The 18,551-nt window shown below is 49.7% G+C and overlaps 1 protein-coding gene across 2 annotated transcripts in view; it reads left to right on the top strand.

The window, feature by feature from the left end:
* Nucleotides 1-7,108: 7,108 nt before the first annotated feature.
* The window catches only part of LOC119978501 (putative helicase MOV-10), a 95,213-nt gene continuing 83,770 nt past the window's right edge, over nucleotides 7,109-18,551 (top strand). Inside the window, exon 1 of one of the 2 annotated variants that reach the window (XM_038820176.1) lies at nucleotides 7,109-7,218. Coding sequence is in view for 1 of the 2 variants with exons in the window: in XM_038820175.1 (XP_038676103.1) it covers nucleotides 8,720-8,856 (137 nt within the window). In the remaining variant the exon portion in view is untranslated. Of the gene's footprint in view, nucleotides 7,219-8,486; nucleotides 8,857-18,551 lie in introns of those variants that run through there. The other variant, XM_038820175.1, reaches the window with a different exon arrangement.

Genomic DNA, 18,551 nt, shown 5'->3' with positions numbered 1-18,551 from the left:
CCTTCAAGTGCGCAAACACCCGGTCCCGCTTGACCGGCCCATTCAGCCCACTCACATTCCAGGTTATCAGCCGGATCAGAGGGCTCCCTGCCCCCCTCCCCTGCCGACCAGCCATAACCCATCCCCTGCCCGCCACTGGCCAGCGTCCCCCGCTCGGCCTGTTCCCCACGGCGGCAACTCCCCCACCCACCCCCCCCCTCCCCCCACCAAGCACCCCCTGCATACTCCAGCTCCTTCCTGGCCATTTCAGCAGCAACCCGGTACCCCCCCCCCCAAGGCTAGGACCCCTCCTAGCCACGCCCCTCCCTCCGCAGCACTCCCGTGAGCCAGCTAACTTCTGCTGACCCCGGCGACTCCCGCCACACCACCGATCCCTCCCCACGTGGGACTACTCCTCCTCCTTCGTGCCCATCAACTGCCCCCCCCCCCCCGGGCTCTTGCGCAGGAAAATAACAACCAGCAAAGGCCCGCGCTTCTCAGCCCTGACCCCGCCCCCCATCATCCCGCAGCGCGGAAAACCAGAGAAAAGTCCGCGCTTTCACCCTGCCCAACCCCGCCTCCTCTAGGTCAACTCCCATTGCCAGTCCCCACCACCAGCTCCCCGCACTCCCAGTTTACCTCCCTGCCTGAACCCGTCCACCAGACCCATACAATAAGACATAAAGACATCGCCCTACCCACCCTGAAGCCAACACACATCCTGCATTAAACAGAGAACCCCCCCTCCAGAGAAAAAATTAAACAGTTACATTTTCATACAAAACCCCCATCCTTAACCCTCAGTTTGAGTCCAGTTTTTCGGCCTGCACAAAGGCCCACGCCTCCTCCGGGGACTCAAAATAATGGTGATGGTCCTTGTAGGTGACCCACAGACGCGCCGGCTGCAACATGCCAAACTTCACACTCCGTCTGTGGAGCACCGCCTTCGTCCGGTTGAACCCGGCCCTCCGTTTAGCCACCTCCGCACTCCAGTCCTGGAAGATCCGCACCTCCGTGTTCTCCCACTTGCTGCTCCGCTCCCTCTTGGCCCACCGGAGCACGCACTCCCGGTCAACGAACCGGTGGAACCGCACCAACACCGCCCGCAGCGGCTCAGTCGGCTTGGGCCTCCTAGCCAGTATTCTGTGGGCCCCCTCCAACTCCAGGGGCCCCTGGAAGGACCCAGCTCCCATTAACGAGTTCAGCATAACGACCACATAGGCCGCCAGGTCCGACCCCTCCAGCCCCTCCGAGAGGCCCAGGATCCGTAAGTTCTTCCGCCTCGACCGGTTGCCCAGCTCCTCGAACCGCTCCTGCCACTTTGGAGCAGCGGGTTTCATTATCTGCGGATGATCTCCTGATGTATATTTTGCACCCAGTTGGGAGGTTCGACAGGACCATGGGGATTTTGGGTGGCTTTAGTCTCTTTTTGGGTTAGAAACTCAACATTGGGAAAAGTGAGACCTTCCCAATTAATGGGCAGAGACAGGGGAGAAGTTTGCTGGGGCTGCCACTTTGGCTGGTAGGGGCGAGTTTTCATTATCTTGGGATACAGTGGCGCGGAGTTGGGCCCAGCTGCATAAGCTGAATTTGGCCCAGTTGGTGGAGGGAATGAAGTGAACTTTAAGAGGTGGGATGTGCTGCCATTGTTGTTGGCTAGTAGAGTTCAGGCGGTAGAGTGGACGTGGAGAGAATGTTTTCACTTGTAGGAAAAACTAGAACCAGAGGACACAATCTCAGACTAAAGGGACGATCATTTAAAACAGAGATGAGGAGGAATTTCTTCAGCCAGAGGGTGGTGAATCTGTGGAACTCTTTGCCGCAGAAGCCTGTTGAGGCCAAATCACTGAGTGTCTTTAAGACAGAGATATATAGGTTTTTGATCAATAAGGGGATCAGGGGTTATGGGGCGAAGGCAGGAGAATGGGGATGAGAAAAATATCAGCCATGATTGAATGGCTGAGCAGACTCGATAGGCTGAGTGGCCTAATTCTGCTCCTATGTCTTATTGTCTTATGGTAAAGATGATGTAGTTGGGGTAGCACGGTGGCGCAGTAGTTAGCACTACTGCCTCACGGCGCCAAGGTCCCAGGTTCGATCCCGGCTCTGGGTCACTGTCCGTGTGGAGTTTGCACATTCTCCCCGTGTTTGCATGGGCTTTGCCCCCACAACCCAGAGATGTGCAGGGTAGGTGGATTGGCTACGCTAAATTGCCATTTAATTTTTTTAAATGAATTGGGTACTCTAAATTTATATATTTTTAAAATTGGAAAAAATGGATTGGGTAATCTAAATTTTGTTTTTAAAAAAAATGATGGTGTTGCCGAAGTTTTTGTTTGTTTTTCAGAACTTCAGTTTGTATTTCAAATCCTTTTTTAGGAAGGTTAATGGCATGATTTTGAGGTCCGTGTGGGCGGGTAAGGCTCCACGGGCTAGGAGGGTAATCTTGGCGAGGGATCATAGAACATAGAACATACAGGGCAGAAGGAGGCCATTCGGCCTAACGAGTCTGCTCCGACTCACTTAAGCCCTCACTTCCACCCAATCCCCATAACCAATAACCCCTCCTCACCTTTTTGGTCACTAAGGGCAATTTAGCATGGCCAATCCACCTAACCTGCAAGTCTTTGGACTGTGGGAGGAAAGCGGAGCTCCCAGAGGAAACCCACGCAGACACGGGGAGAACGTGCAGATTCCGCACAGTGACCCAGCGGGGAATCGAACCTGGGACCCTGGCGCTGTGAAGCCACAGTGCTAGCCACTTGTGCTACCGTGCTGCCCTAACAACGTGAGGTGTGGGGGGAGGGGTGGTTTAGCATTGCCGAACTTGCAAAACTATTATTGGGCAGCAAACATTGCAATGGTTAGGAAATGGGCGGTGGAGGAGCAGTAGGTGTGGGGGCAAGTGGAGGCAGACTCATGTAAAGGGACCAGTTTGAGGATACTATTGCTGGTGCCCCTTCCATTCTCGCTGGCCAGATATTCCACGAGCCTGGTGGTGATATCAGCGTTGAGGGTGTGGAACCAGTATTTTAGAGTGGAAGGCATGTCCTTGTGTGTGCCGATTTGCGACAATCATAGACAACCTGGCGAGGTTGGATGAGAGGTTCCGGGGGTGGCGGCAGGTGGGGATAGAATATTTTAGGGATTTGTTTGTTGGAGGGTAGTTCACGAGCTTGGAGAGGCTGGAGGGAACATACCAGTTCATAGAATCATAGAATGTACAGTGCAGAAGGAAGCCTATCAAGTCTGTGCCGGCCCTTACGAAGAGCACCCTACTGAAGTCCACGTATCTACCTTATCCCCGTAACCCAGTAAGCCCCATTAAAAAATTTTTGGACACTAAGGGCAATTTAGCACGGCCAATCCACCTGACCAGCACATCTTTGGACTGTGGGAGGAAACCGGAGCACCCGGAGGAAACCCACACGGGGAGAACGTGCAGACTCCACACAGACAGTGATCCAGCCAGGAATCGAACCTGGGACCCTGGAGCTGTGAAGAAACTGTGCTAACCACTGTGCTCTGTGTTGCCCACAAAGGGGAATGGGTTCAGCTATCTGCACTTCATGCGGAAGAAGGTGGTTTTGTTTCCACCACTGCCACCCCCAACGCTGCAGGACAAACTCCTGGCCAGGGCAGAAATAGGAGAGGGCAAAGCCTCAGACATATATGGGGCACTATTGAAGAGAGAGAGAGTGCCCCGGTGGAGGAGGTTAGGCGTAAGTGGCAGGAAGAGCTCGGCTTTGGAGGCTTGAGTGTGGGGTAAGGCTTGGCGGAGGGTTAATGCGTCCCCGCTGTGCACAAGACTAAGTCCCACCCAGTGCAATATGGTACACAGGGCCCACATGACATTGTCCAGGATGAGTTGGTTCTTCCCAGGGCTGGAGGATAGATGTGGGTGGTGTTTGGGGAGGCCGGTGGACCACGTCCACATGATTTTGGCGTGTCCGCGGTTGAGGGGCCTTTGGACAGGATTTGCAGATATAACGTTGAAGGTTCTGGGGTGGGCGGTAGCTTGGAGGTGCAATATTTAGAGTGTTGGAGGATCTGGGTGTTCGGGTGGGGAGCGAGGCCGACGTGTTGGCCTTTGCCTCCCCGATAGCCCGGAGACAGATTTTATTGGGCTGGCAGGACTCAGAGCCGCCCAGTGCAGGGGTGTGGGTGAGCAATTTGGCAGAGTTCCTGCACTTTGAGAAAATCAAGTTCGAGATCAGAGGTGCATAGGGGAGCTATTTTTTTGTTTGGGCCCGGGGTGTGGGTTAAAAGTTGGAAAATGGGGGAACAGAAGCCGGGCTGGCAGCAGGTCGAGTGGGGGGCGGGAGGGGAGGGGAGGAGGTTGGGGTATTTGCTGTTGCTGTGGTTGTTTTTTGTATTTTTCGTCTTTGTTATGTATATATTTGAAAATGCCCCCAATTGAATACTAGTATTTACAGCAATGAGTATAAGGGCGTAGCAATTTATGCACTGTTTAAAATGCATACATAGTGGCGAATACCAATGGTCTAAAGAATTGTACTATTTTGAATTAATCACACTGTTACAAAGTTTAGTTCTAAGACAAAGTTAAAAGATAATTGCTCCTCTTCGCATTTATGAGGTAAACTAAAGTGAGGAACATCTGTTGTTTTGCTTCTCTCCCTCGCCCCCAGTCTCCTGTTGGTTATTCCTTCTGCTGAATGCTGAGCAGTCCCGGCACCTTGAAGGATTGAGACCCATGTAGTGATTGACCGTGCTTCGTTAGCCTGGTCTTGGGCCTTAAATCAATGAATATCACAACCGGCATTTTGGTTTAGAGGAGGCCTAATTTAGCCAAGCCATTTGGGGGACTTGTCCAACAGAACAAACGTTAACAAAGCAGGAGTTAATGAGGTTTTTGTCAGAGGGCCATGAGTTATGTCTGGAGGCGAATGGGACAAATGTTATCAAAGCAGAAGTTAATGTCAGATGACCATGAGTTATGTCTGGGATCGTGGGCCTGGCAAATGGGCAGGGTTGGGGGGAGGGGGTGTCGGGCCTTAAACTTTAAACTTCGAATCCTTCAACATGCACCTCAAGTGCTGCAATCTGCAGGGAAATGAAATGAAATGAAAATCGCTTATTGTCACGAGTAGGCTTCAAATGAAGTTACTGTGAAAAGCCCCTAGTCGCCACATTCCGGCGCCTGTTCGGGGAGGCTGGGACAGGAATTGAATCGTGCTGCTGGCCTGCCTTGGTCTGCTTTAAAAGTCAGCGATTTAGCCCAGTGTGCTAAACCAGCCCCAGGATGCGGACCAAATGCTGGAAAGTGGGGTCAGGCCGTGGTGCTCATTTTCCAGCCAGCGCAGGTACAATGGGCCAAGTGGTGTCTTTCGTGCCATAAACTTTCTATGATCCTCCATCTAAACCCCATGGGCGGGATTCTGCGTTCCCCGTCGCCGATTTCACCGTTGGGGAGGCCTCACGACGTCACCTGAAGACCCTCCCCGTGCTCCGTCTCAGCGGTCGGGAACCTGGCGTGGCGGCTGCGGACTGTGTCCAGCGCTGCCACAGTCGGGCGGGAGTCATACTGCTGGCCGGAGGGGGGCCTGGGGGGCCTGGTGGGGGGTGGCCAGGGAAGTGGCGAAGGGCGTGTCCAGGAAGGGCACTATCTGGCAGGTCGGGTCTGCGCACAGCTGGCGCCATGTTGTACGGCGCGACCGCTGCAGGTCGTCGCTGTGGGCATGCGCGCCCACAGACCCGGCAATTCTCCGGCCGTTTTTTTTGTCGTGGAGGCCGGGAATTTTACGTGGCGGGGCTGCTAGCCCCTCACCAGTCAGAGGATGGGTGCTGGGGCGCCGCCGATTTTTTTGACGTAAAACGCCACGGATCCTCTGGACATAGCCTGAAAATCGGAGAATCCAGCCCCATATATTTTGGAACACTCTCTGAAATCTCCTCTCGACCTTCTTTGCTTTAAGGGAAACAATCCCAGATTCTCTGCTCATAACTGACATCCCTCATATGGGGCACTTCAGGAAATTCTCCTGGCGTCTTGGTGAATGTTTTTCGCACGAGACGGATGGGGTCGGAGCAGTTGGTCTACTAAGGGGAAGGGGAGCCTGCCGATGATACCGATTGAGTTCTGTATCAAGTCGACCAAGCATGGTACCAACTACAGACTCGGCTAGGACCTGGTGGATATTGTAAAAGTAATTGGATTGCATTTGTTTATTGTCACGAGGTACAATGAAAAGTATTTTTCGGCGAGCAGCTCAACAGATCATCAAGTACATGAAAGAAAAGGAAATAAAAGAAAATACATAATAGGGCAACACAAGGTGTACAGTGTAACTACATAACACCAGCATCGGATGAAGCATACAGGGGTGTAGTGTTAATCAGGTCAGTCCATAAGAGGGTCATTTAGGAGTCTGGTAACAGCGGGGAAGAAGCTGTTTTTGAGTCTGTTTGTGCATGTTCTCAGACTTCTGTATCTCCTGTCCGATGGAAGAAGTTGTTAGAATGAGTAAACCGGATGGGAGGGGTCTTTGATTATGCTGCCCGCTTTCCCCAGGCAGCGGGAGGTGTCAATGGAGTCAATGGATGGGAGTCAGGTTCATGTGATGGACTGGGCTGTGTTCCCGACTCTCTGAAGTTTCTTGATTGCGGTCTTAATCGCTTTATAATAAACCAGGTTTTTATTAGATCGTCTCAGTTCGGACTTGTTTGTGGCCTACAAGAGTGAACTCTCCTCCTGCGTCTTAATCATCGGCCTCATTGCATTTTATGAGATTTGCTTTCACCAAAATGGCTGCCCACATAACTACAATCACTGCACATCAGGTTAACCGGTTATTTGTGAATCATTTCACAATGTTTCTGAGAGATGGCATATAGAAATGTTAAAAATGACAGGGGGAGGGGTACAAGGAGAGGACAAGAATTGGAGTTACTGGTCACATGCAATTGTTTCACAATTTTATTCTCTAATGCTTCTGCTGTGAAGCAAGACTTTAAAGAATCAAGATGGGATTTTACCTACATTTGAAACTTTATTGAAGCAAACTGTGACCCACAAAAGCTAAACTCATGTTGCCACTTACCAACCATTTTAAAAAGACTGGACTCTAATGGCTGCATTTTTTTTTTGCAACCCTAGTTTCCTAGGACTGCATTGAACACAAGTGTGTGTCAGTCCCAGCTCCCCTTATCACCAGGCCATGAGCTGAAGTCTCTGTTACTCTCCCATCTCTGATGCTGCACTGGCTGAGTCCCCAGGTGTGTATCTGACCTCTCTACTCCTGCTGACTTTAGAATGTAGACGGCCGGAGTGTAAATTTTAGTTCCTGACCAGGACAATTTAAAGTCACTTTTGCAGCTCACGCAGGGGGATATTTTTAATGGGCTATTTTGCTATTGTGTATGGTCTGTGCGGGGGGGGCAGGGCAGGGAATATTGAACCTTATCCAAAACAGGGAGAACAAACAATTCTGCTACGGCTAACAATTAAATACAATTAGGCAAACACATGCCCACAGAAACACCCTTTCACCACCTGATTCGGGCCTGTTCCAATTTAGGAAATTCTCGATTGTGGCTGAAGTCGAAATTTGATATTTCAAATCGCGCCTTTACCAAGTGGGCATGCAAATTTGCTGCTAAATTTAGCGTTGTATACCGAGCTTGCATTTTGCACGTCCGTTTCAGAATTTATGCCGCGGGTTATTTACACCGTCTCCCAGATTCATATTGCAATGTATCCCGGGTTATTAGCACCCTCTATTCCTGATTCATATTGCAATGTATCCCGGGTTATTAGCACCCTCTATTCCTGATTTACATTGCAATATATCCCGGGTTATTAGCACCCTCTATTCCTGATTCATATTGCAATGTATCCCGGGTTATTAGCACCCTCTATTCCTGATTTACATTGCAATATATCCCGGGTTATTAGCACCCTCTATTCCTGATTCATATTGCAATGTATCCCGGGTTATTAGCACCCTCTACTCCTGATTTACATTGCAATATATCCCGGGTTATTTGCACCCTCTATTCCTGATTCATATTGCAATGTATCCCGGGTTATTAGCACCCTCTATTCCTGATTTACATTGCAATATATCCCGGGTTATTAGCACCCTCTATTCCTGATTTACATTGCAATATATCCCGGGTTATTTGCACCCTCTATTCCTGATTTACATTGCAATGTATCCCGGGTTATTTGCACCCTCTATTCCTGATTCATATTGCAATGTATCCCGGGTTATTTGCACCCTCTATTCCTGATTTACATTGCAATTGCAATGTATCCCGGGTTATTTGCACCCTCTATTCCTGATTTACATTGCAATGTATCCCGGGTTATTTGCACCCTCTATTCCTGATTTACATTGCAATTGCAATGTATCCCGGGTTATTTGCACCCTCTATTCCTGATTTACATTGCAATGTATCCCGGGTTATTTGCACCCTGATCTGATATTTTAGGGCGAGCACTTTTTCTAATTTCCCAAGTGTAACTGCGAATTCGAGAGTGAGTTTCGCTTTCGTTTCTTGTGTGTATTTCAATTCGGTTTTCAGGAACTCCACAAATCAGACGAGTTGATTCATTTGTTTTCCTCCCTGCCCCCTACGAAACTGCAATTTTCCTTAAACACTTGGAACCCGCCCCTTTGTTTCATTTTGTTGTTTTTCGGTGCCCGGTGTTGTTGGATTTTAATTCGGCGCAGTAGTAATTTAAAAGCAAACCTCCCCAAAAACCCACATCGAAATGTCCAAGAAACTTAGTTTGAAAGAGAAGCGTGACGTGGGGGTGAAGTTTGTCAATTTCCTGAAAGAGACGGAACGTCAAGAAGTAACCTGCAAGGAGTCGATTAAAAGTATTTACAATTCCGAATTCCGGGGCAGGTAATATTTCATTTACTCCCCTATCAATACATTCCAGTTCCTCTGTTGTTACTTTCCGCTGGCTGTGGAGCCAAAATGTTACAATAGGCTTCTGAGCCATTCGTAAGATTGATTAAAATGTATTAAAGTGCTTCCCCATTCTCTTAAGCCCCTTGCTGCAACATTGAGTAAGACAGCTGAGTCAGAGAGGAGCATCATGAAGCCGTTAAAGGTTTAAAGGGGCAATTTCAATTAATATGCTCTTAGCTAGCCAGGTGGGTGGGTGTGTGTGGGGGGCGTTATTGGCTGTTACTGGCGAGAAGTGGCTTGTGTTGGGTTACTATGGGGAGTCCATAGTTTTGTTTTTCTGTTTCTTGAGTTGTGTGGAGGATGTTTGAGGTTGTGTTCATTAATTGAGTCACAAATGTTGGAAATGGCCGCCTTGTTCACTCGGGAGTGCAGAGGCAAATTAAAAACCTGCATTAACTCTCCCATCAATGTTCCCTCATTACCTACCTTTTCAGGTTCCCCCTCACTCCAATCTTCCCCTGGGTGGTCCACTCCCACAGGCTCACTGTCCCCCGTGTAGTCTGCTTCGTTTAACAGGTCCTCCACCAAACAATATTCTCTGAACCCAAAATCAAAGGCAAATTCTCGTTCTTTACATGGGATCATGGACTTAGTGGGTCAAATGGTCTGCTTCTGTAATTATAGCCCGGATGGATTTGAGGTGAAGTTGGATGAACAGAAGAATTAAGATTCAGATGGAAAAGGGTGGAAGGAGGTTTGTGTGGAGATGGGTTGAATGATCTGTCCAGAGCAACTAACACTCTTCCAATAAATCACCCCACTTTTTTTAATGTATGTTAAAGTGGCAAAGATTTGCTAATTAATATCTGAACGGCCACTTGGTGACTTTCCTCACTTGTACAATCCAGGGATGGGGGTGGTGTAGTGGTAGTGTCACGAGACTAGCAATCCGGAGATCCGGGTTCAGATCCCACCACAGGAGATGGTGAAACTTGAATTGAATAAAAATATGGAATTAATGAGTCTAATGATGACGATGTAACCATTGTCGTAATAACCCATCTGGTTAACTATTACCCTTCAGGAAATCTGCCATCTTTGACACCAGAACCACAGCAATGAATGTTGACTCTTAAATGTTCTTTGGCCTAGTCAGTTAGGGCAATTAGGGGGCCAACCAGTATAGGAATCAAAACAAAACTGCTGCTTGATGATCCTTTCATACTCTGGTTACATCTCATTTAGATTGTAGCTATGCTCTCTGCCCACTTTCAAGGATTCACTCTGTATTAATGAATAATAAATACTACGCCTTTGGGCGGAACATTATTACATCATTGAATGTCCATGTCAGCAAGTGGTTCAAATTCCATGTGCCTGCTCAGTTCCTGGATCCCTTTATCTCCCTTTTCTTCAAACATGTGTCAATACGGTTATTGCTCCAGATTAATATGGTTGCTGCAATGACAGCTCCTTGCAACTAGACACACCTTCCGTGCGAGTGTCCCAGTTGCCTTGCGTTATGGAGCAAAACCTGACACCAGGTGCACACGGAGAGGAGAGATTGCGAGGCATTTCCAGAACTCCAGTAAAATAAATAAAATGTTTGCATTTCTACAGCACCTCTTGTGATCACCGGACGCCTCAGCCAAAGAAGTGCTTTTGAAGCGAGGTCACTGTTTGTCATTGTATTCTAAAATTTTAAAAAAACTTTAAAAAAAGATCCAGTCTTTGGCTGCCAGTTACCAGGTTGTAAATTTAAACACAATTAACTTTTATTACTAACAATAACTATCATTAAATAGGCAAAAAGTACAATTGGTTAACTACTATCTAATTTTTAACCCCCCCCCCCCCCCCCAACTCACAAGGCAGACAAACACGAGGGGACAGAGGGGTGTAAAAATACTAAAAGTAAAAGGATGAAAGTCTCTCTTTCAGCTGGACATCTTCCAGTTAGATTTTTCTTCAGTCTGGGCCTCCTGTTGGATATCCTTTGCTCTGTCTGTGATGGTTTTCACTAGATTCACCAGGGTCTCAAGACTTCTCTGCAGGCTCAGAAACAGCAAGCGGGAAACATTTCTGAGAAAGAGAGAGCAATGCACAACCTCTCCTCTCTACCTCCAGGGGCTTTTACCTGCTTTCTCTGAAAAGTCTGTTGCCGGGCAGAAAACAGACTTTGGCCAATCATATCGTAGAATTTACAGTGCAGAAGGAGGCCTTTCGGCCCATCGAGTCTGCACCGTCCCTTGGAAAAAGCACCCTACCTAAGCCCACATCTCTACCTTATCCCAGTAACTCCACCCAATCTTTTTGGACACTAAGAGAAATTTAGCATGGCCAATCCACTTAACCTGCACATCTTTGGGTTGTGGGGGTGGGTGAAACCCACGCAGACACGGGGAGAATGTGCAAATTCCACATGGACCGTGACCCAGGGCCGGGATTCGAACGTGGGTCCTCAGCGCCGTAGTCCCAGTGCTTACCACTGTGCACCGCGCTGCCCTCAATCCACCAATCCTGCACACCTTTGGACTGTAGGAGGAAATCCATTCAGACACTGGGAGAACGTGCTGATTCCACGCAGACAGTGACCAAAGCTGGGACTCGAACATGGGACCCTGGAGATGTGACGCAACTGTGCTAACCACTGTGCTGCCAATCCATTGGCTACCAGTCAACCAATGGAACTGATTTCCTCCAATTTCTCAGGTGCCATATAGTTCTTTTCTTTCAAATCTTCATAGCACAGTGTACTATTTTATAACTTTTGAGTTCCTTGCTTCCCCTGCTCAACTTGAAGGTTTTTCTCCATTAAAGAACCATGGACCAAAATGCTAATGCTAAAGCAATGATAACGATAAAGTGGGCAGTACGGTAGCACAGTGGTTAGCATTGTAGCTTCATAGCTCCAGGGTCTCAGGTTCGGTTCCCGGCTGGGTCACTGTACGGAGTCTGCACATTTGCCCATGTCTGTGTCGGGTTCCTCCGGGAGCTCCGGTTTCCTCCCACAAAGTCCCGAAAGACCTGCTGTTAGGTAATTTGGACATTCTGAATTCTCCCTCTGTGAACCCGAACAGGCGCTGGAATGTGGCAACTAGGGGCTTTTCACAGTAACTTCATTGCAGTGTTTTATTTTATTTTATTTATTTTTTTATAAATTTAGTGTACCCAATCATTTTTCCAATTAAGGGGCAATTTAGAGTGGCCAATCCACCTAGCTTGCACCTTTTTGGGTTGTGGGGGGCGAAACCCACGCAAACACGGGGAGAATGTGCAAACTCCACACGGACAGTGACCCAGAGCCGGGATCGAACCTGGGACCTCGGCGCCGTGAGGCAGCAGTGCTACTCACTGCGCCACCGTGCTGCCCTTCATTGCAGTGTTAATGTAAGGCTGCTTGTGACAATAAAGATTATTATTAAAATAAATACGAAATAAGGGAATCAACAGGAAGGGCGGTTACAGTTTATATTCTTACCGCCAAAGTGAATAACTTCACATATCCCCACATCATTATCCATCTGCCACCTTGCTGCCCACTCGTATCCGTCTATATCTCTTTATCGTCTCTGGAACTATCCCCGCAGCTTGCTTCCCCATCTAAATTGGCAAGGTTGTCAATCTTGGTCTTTAGATTTCAGTTGGCTACCGGCAAACATTGCCTTTTGAGAGAGACAGGAAGTTCCCGATTTTCACTGCCATTTTGAGTGGGAGTGGGGGTCGGACTTATATGGGAATTGTAAAGGTGGAGGTAGTTCAAGAGGTCGGCAGAGGTGAAAGTTTTTAAAATGAAGCAGGGTAGCTCAATGTAGGTAAGCAACGGAGGTTATAGGTGGAAACGGAGTGGCCAAAGACCCAGGTTCGATTCCAACCTTGTGTGACTCGTATGGAGTTTGAACGTTCTCTCCATGTCTCTCCTCCGGATGCATTGGTTTTCTCCCACAGTCCAAAGATGTTCAGGTTTTGTGGATTGGCCATTGCTAAATTGCCTCTTAGTGTCCAAAAGGTTAGGTGGGATTATTAGATTATGGGGTTGGCTGGGTCATGAGCCTAGGTAGGGTGCTCTTTGAAAGGGTCGGTGCGGACTCGGGTGGGCCGAATGGCCTCCTTCCACACTGTATTGATTCCAAGACTATGGAAAGTTAGGGTGCAGGCTTCAGATCAGGGTTGGGATGGAGGGAGATGACTATCAATGAAAAATAAACTATCAGCCACGTTGGATGAGGTGTTAAGAGGAGGCTGTGTCTGCCGCCTTTGGTGGACACAGAAAATCCCATGGCTGTCATTTTGAAGAAGAGCAAAGGAGTTATCTCTGATGTCCTGGTCAATATTTATCCTTCATTCAGTATCCCTGACACACATTATCTGGTCATTATCACATTGCTGTTTGTGAGACCTTGCTGTGAGAGCTTGCTGTGTGCAAATTGGCTGTTGTGTTTCTACATTACTGCAACAGATCTAAAATGCAATATATATATAAAAATTTCCTACATTCATCACATAATGTTTTTAAAAGCCTGAGTCTGTCGCAGTAATATTCTTAAAGAATCTAGATTAGGGGTGGCACAGTGGTTAGCATTGCTGCCTCACGGCGCTGAGGCCCCAGGTTTGATCCCGGCCCTGGGTCACTGTCCGTGTGGAGTTTGCACATTCTCCCCGTGTCTGCGTGGGTTTCGTCCCCACAACCCAAAAGATGTGCAGGATAGGTGGATTGGCCACGCTAAATTGCCCCTTAATTGGAAAAAAATAATTGTGTACGTTAAATTTATTTAAAAAAAAATCTAGATTAAGGTATCCAGACTCTCTGGCTGCAAAGGGTGCAATTAAGTGAGATCGTCATTCATTACAACCGTGCCATTGTTTAGCTATATGGGGCGATTGGAATTTTGCTTATAGAAAGAAGGTTCCTTTGAAACATTGGGCACGATTCTCCCCAAAACGTCAAAGTTCATTTGAGGCGGGTTTTTCAGGGAGTTCCCCACTTCTATTCAAGACACGTAGTCATTTTCTGGGCTTTGGGGAGTTTCTCAGCGGTTTAGTCCACACGTAGAATTTTTTTTAGCACAGTGGGTAGCTGAATTCTGAGATCGGGCTGCCATTTTGAATGAGTTCCCAGATCTCTAAATGAGCTTGTGGGTCCCCCCCCCCCCCCCCCCCCCCCCCCCAAGTGAGGACACCTTGCTATGGGGTCCCCCCTCTTCAGCCCCCCCCCCCCCACAACCACTTACAGGCCCATCCCCTTCCCGGATCCCCACCCGACCCCTACTTACCTGCCCTGCACACCCCCATCCTTCAAACACCCCCTCCACATTACTTTAATGGGCATGGCCCCCCTGGCACTGCCCCCAGGCACCATGCTCCTGTCAGGTTGGCAGTACCAAGATGCCAGCTGGGCAGTGCCAAGGTGCCTGCATTCCAGGGGGAGGGCCAGGGAGCCACCACCCAGGAGCCTCTGATGGCCCAGGAGACCCCCTGGGTGACGTTCCACCTGGTACACATTTGTGTGGACCAGTGCTGAATGGCGCCTGACTGCGGCCTCGATGGGGAGACTGGTGGATCCCGGGTGGACTTGCTGAATTTGGTTTAAAACCGGCATCGGGCACACCTCCGTGTGAAGGACCAGGTTAGGTTAAGGAAGGGGTGGGTCGAGGCAGGTTTTTCACTCAGGGATTTGAAATCGAGGGGTGTGGCGATTTTAATGAGCAGAAAATGGGATTTGTGAGTGCGAAGGAGGTGGGGGATCCAGGTGGGAGATATGTGATTGTGAGTGGGGAATTGGAAGGGGCACCGGTAGTGTTGGTAAATGTGTACGCCCCAAATTGGGATGATGTGGGTTTTATGAGGGGGTTGCTGGCAGCAATCCTGGATTTGGCCACATACCAGTTGATCACGGGAGGAGATTTTAACTGTGTCCTGGAGCCGAGGGTGGATAGATCGAGCTCCAGGTTGATGGGTAGGGTACGAATGGCAAGGGAACTGGGGGGGGGGGCTTATGGAGAGGATGGGTCTGGTGGATCCATGGCGCTTTTAGAACCCAGGGGGAAGGGTGTATTCCTTCTTTTCACACGTCTATAAGGTGTATTCGAGGATTGATTACTTTGTAGTGAGTCGGGAGATTTTGGTTGGAGTGGAGGGGGCAGAGTATGCGGGGATAGTTTTTTTTTAACAAACAATTTTAATGAGATATTTTGGGCATTACGAACAACAACAGTATAAAAACAATGTACAAAGAACAATAAAGATAGTGCAAACACCGACTCCCATCCATCCAAGACCCGCCTATTTAACCCCCTATTCTACGCTACCCTACCCCCCCCCCCCCCCCCCCCCCTCCCACCACCCCCTGATGATGATTAATTCTCCGCAAAGAAGTCGATGAATGGTTGGCACCTCCGGACGAACACTGACTCTCTCAAGGCGAACTTAATCTTCTCTAGGCTGAGAAAGGTTACCATGTCGGTAAACCAGGTCTCCGACTTCGGGGGCTTTGAGCCCCTCCAAGCTAATAGTATCCGTCTCTGGGCTACCAGGGAGGCAAAGGCCAGAACATCTGCCTCTTTCTCCTCCTGGATTCCCGGATCTTCCGACACCCCGAAAATCGCCACCTCTGGACTCAGTGCCACCCTTGTTTTCAGTACTTTGGACATGACGTCCCCAAACCCCTGCCAATATCCCCTAAGTTTTGGACACGACCAGAATATGTGGACAGGGTTCGCTGATCCGCCTGCATATTTTACACACCTGTCCTCCAACCCAAAGAATCTACTCATCCGGGCCACTGTCAAATGAGCCCGGTGTACCACCTTGAATTGGATCAAGCTGAGCCTGACACATGTAGCGGTCGCGTTGACGCTGCACAATGCGTCCGCCCATAAGCCGTCCTCCATCTCTTCCCCCAAGCTCCTCCTCCCACTTACGATTCAGCTCCTCGGTCTGCGTCTCCTCTGCCCCCATTCGTTCTTTGTAGATGTCCAAGACGCTCCCCTCTCCCACCCATCCGAGACACTACCCTATCCTTTTTTAAAATAAATTTAGATTATCCAATTATTTTTTCCAATTAAGGGGCAATTTAGTGTGGCCAATCCACCTACTCTGCACATTTTTGGGTTGTGGGGGCGAAACCCACGCAGACACGGGGCGAATGTGCAAACTCCACACGGACAGTGACCCAGAGCCGGGATCGAACTAACCACTAGGCCACCATGCTGCCCTGACACTACCCTATCCTTGATCCCCCTTCGTGGCAGGAGTGGGAAGGATGATATCTGCCTGCGCAGGAAGTCCCGCACCTGTAAATATCTGAAGTTGTTCCCTCTTGTCAACCCAAACTACTCCTCCAGCTCCCTCAAGCTAGGGAAGCTCCCTTCCAGGAACAGGTCCCCCATCCTCTCAATTCCCGCCCTTCGCCATACTCGAAACCCCCCATCCAAGCACCATGGGGCAAACCAGTGGTTGCCACATATTGGAGACCAAACCGATGCTCCCACTGCTCCAATGTACCTCCTCCACTGTCCCCAGATCCTCAATGCCGTCACCACCAGTATGCGGGGATAGTTATCTCGGACCATGCACCCCACTGGCTGGATATTCGGTTCAATACGGGAGAGCAGAGGCCGGGGGTGGAGGTTTGACTCGGGGTTGTTGGCAGGTGGAGGTTTTTGTGATAAGGTGCGGTTGGCAATTAGGGATTATGTGGAGTTCAATCAGAATGGGGAGGTGTCGGTGGGCATTTTTTGGGAAGGACTGAAGGCAGTGGTCTGGGGGGAAATTATCTCATTTACGGTTCGTGCGAATAAGGAAAGGAAGGCGGAACATGACCGTCTAGTGAGCGAGATAGTGGAGGTGGACAGGGAATATTCGAGGGTGCCCAACGTGGAGGGATTTGCGAGGAGGAAAAAGTTGCAGGGGTAATTTGACAGATTGACAACGGGGAGGGCGTTAGGGCAACTGCGTAAGGCAAGAGGGGTGCAACACGAGTATGGGGAGAAGGCGAGCCACATGCTGGCGCACCAGCTGCGGAGGCAGGCTGCGTCCAGGGAACTATTGAAGATCCGGGCTGGGGATGTGGTGTCAGAGCCAGGGAAGATAAATGAGGCATTTAGAGAGTATTACCAGGGACTTTATGAGGCAGACCCAGGAGGAGAGGAGGGGGACATGGGGCGGTTTCTGGACGAGCTGGAATTTCCCCAGGTGGAGGAAGCAAAGAGGCAGGCATTGGAGGAGCCCCTGGGGCTAAGGGAGGTGCTGGATAGCGCCAGGGGATGAAGTCGGGGAAGGCCTCTGGGCTGGATGGCGGACCTGGCACCACATCTGTTGGGGGCGTTTAATGAAGCACTGGAGAAGGGGGAGTTGCCGGAGACGATGAAGCAGGCAGTAATCACACTAATCCCCAAAAAAGGGAAGGATCCGGTGGAATGTGGGTCATATAGACCCGTACCACTATTGGCTAAATTGTTGGCGGGGAGGATGGAGGATTGTGTCCCGGGGGTGGTTGCAGAAGATCAAACAGGCTTCGTGAAGGGCAGGCAGCTCACGAGTAATATAAAATAGCTGTTGAATGTGGTGATGAATCTGTTGAGAGCTCTGGTACCGGAGGTGGTGGTGTCCATGGGCGCGGAGAAAGCATTTGACCAGGTGGAGTGGTGGTACTTGTTCGAAGTTTTGGGAAGGTTTTGGTTTAGGCTGAGATTTGTGGCATGGGTGTGGTTGCTGTATGTGGCACCAAGAGCGAGGGTGAGGACGAATGATATGAGCTCAAGAGGCTTTGACTTACACAGGGGTATGAGAAAGGGGTGCCCGCTGTCACCGCTGTTTGCACTGGCCATAGAGCCATTGACGATGGCTCTCAGGGGGTCGGCAGAGTGGCAGGGGATAATGAGGGGACGGAGGGAGCATCGGGTGTTGCTCTATACCGATGACACCTTGCTGTATGTTTCGGATCCGTTGGGGAGTATGGGAAGGATTATGGGCCTGTTGGGGAGGTTTGGAGGGTTCTCGGGATACAAGCTGAATGTAGGGAGAAGCAAGGTATTCCCGGTGAATGAGCTGGCACAGCGGGCTTATTTAGGGGGGTTGCCATTTACGGTAGCGAGGGATAGTTTTGGGTACTTGGGGAATGAGTGTAGCGAGGGAATGGACGGGGCTCCATAACTTGGAACTTAACAAAGCTGGTGGAAGAGGCCAGGGAGGATCTGAAGAGGTGGGATACACTGCACTTAACGTTGGCGGGGAGGGTCCAAGTGGTGAAAATGAATATTCTGCTGAGGTTCTTGTTCATCTTTCAAGCTCTCCCGATCTTTATACCAATGGCCTTTTTTTGGAAAGTGGACACAATCATCTCTGACTTTGTATAGACGGGGAAGGTGCCGAGGGTGGGAAGGGCCCTGCTACAGAGGCAGAGGCAGCAGGGGGGGGTTGGCGTTGCCAAACTTGCTTCATTATTATTGGGCACCGAATGTGGACACAGTGCGGCGGGGGTGGGAAGGAGAAGGGGTAGAGTGGGTTAGGATGGAGGAGGAATCTTGTAAGGGGTCTAGTTTGAGGGCTATGGTGACGGCAGCATTGCCAATGGCTCCGAGTAGGAATTCAGGGAGCCCAGTGGTGCAGTCCACGGTGAAGATATGGAATCAGCTGAGGAGGCATTTCAGGGTGGAAGGGATGTCAGTGCTAACGCCGGTGTGCAA

The sequence above is a fragment of the Scyliorhinus canicula genome, chromosome 15 (assembly GCF_902713615.1).
Source record: "Scyliorhinus canicula chromosome 15, sScyCan1.1, whole genome shotgun sequence".
Taxonomy (NCBI): Eukaryota; Metazoa; Chordata; class Chondrichthyes; order Carcharhiniformes; family Scyliorhinidae; genus Scyliorhinus; species Scyliorhinus canicula.
The sequence above is the reverse complement of the archived record's forward strand: the minus strand, read 5'-3'. Positions and strand labels throughout refer to the sequence as shown.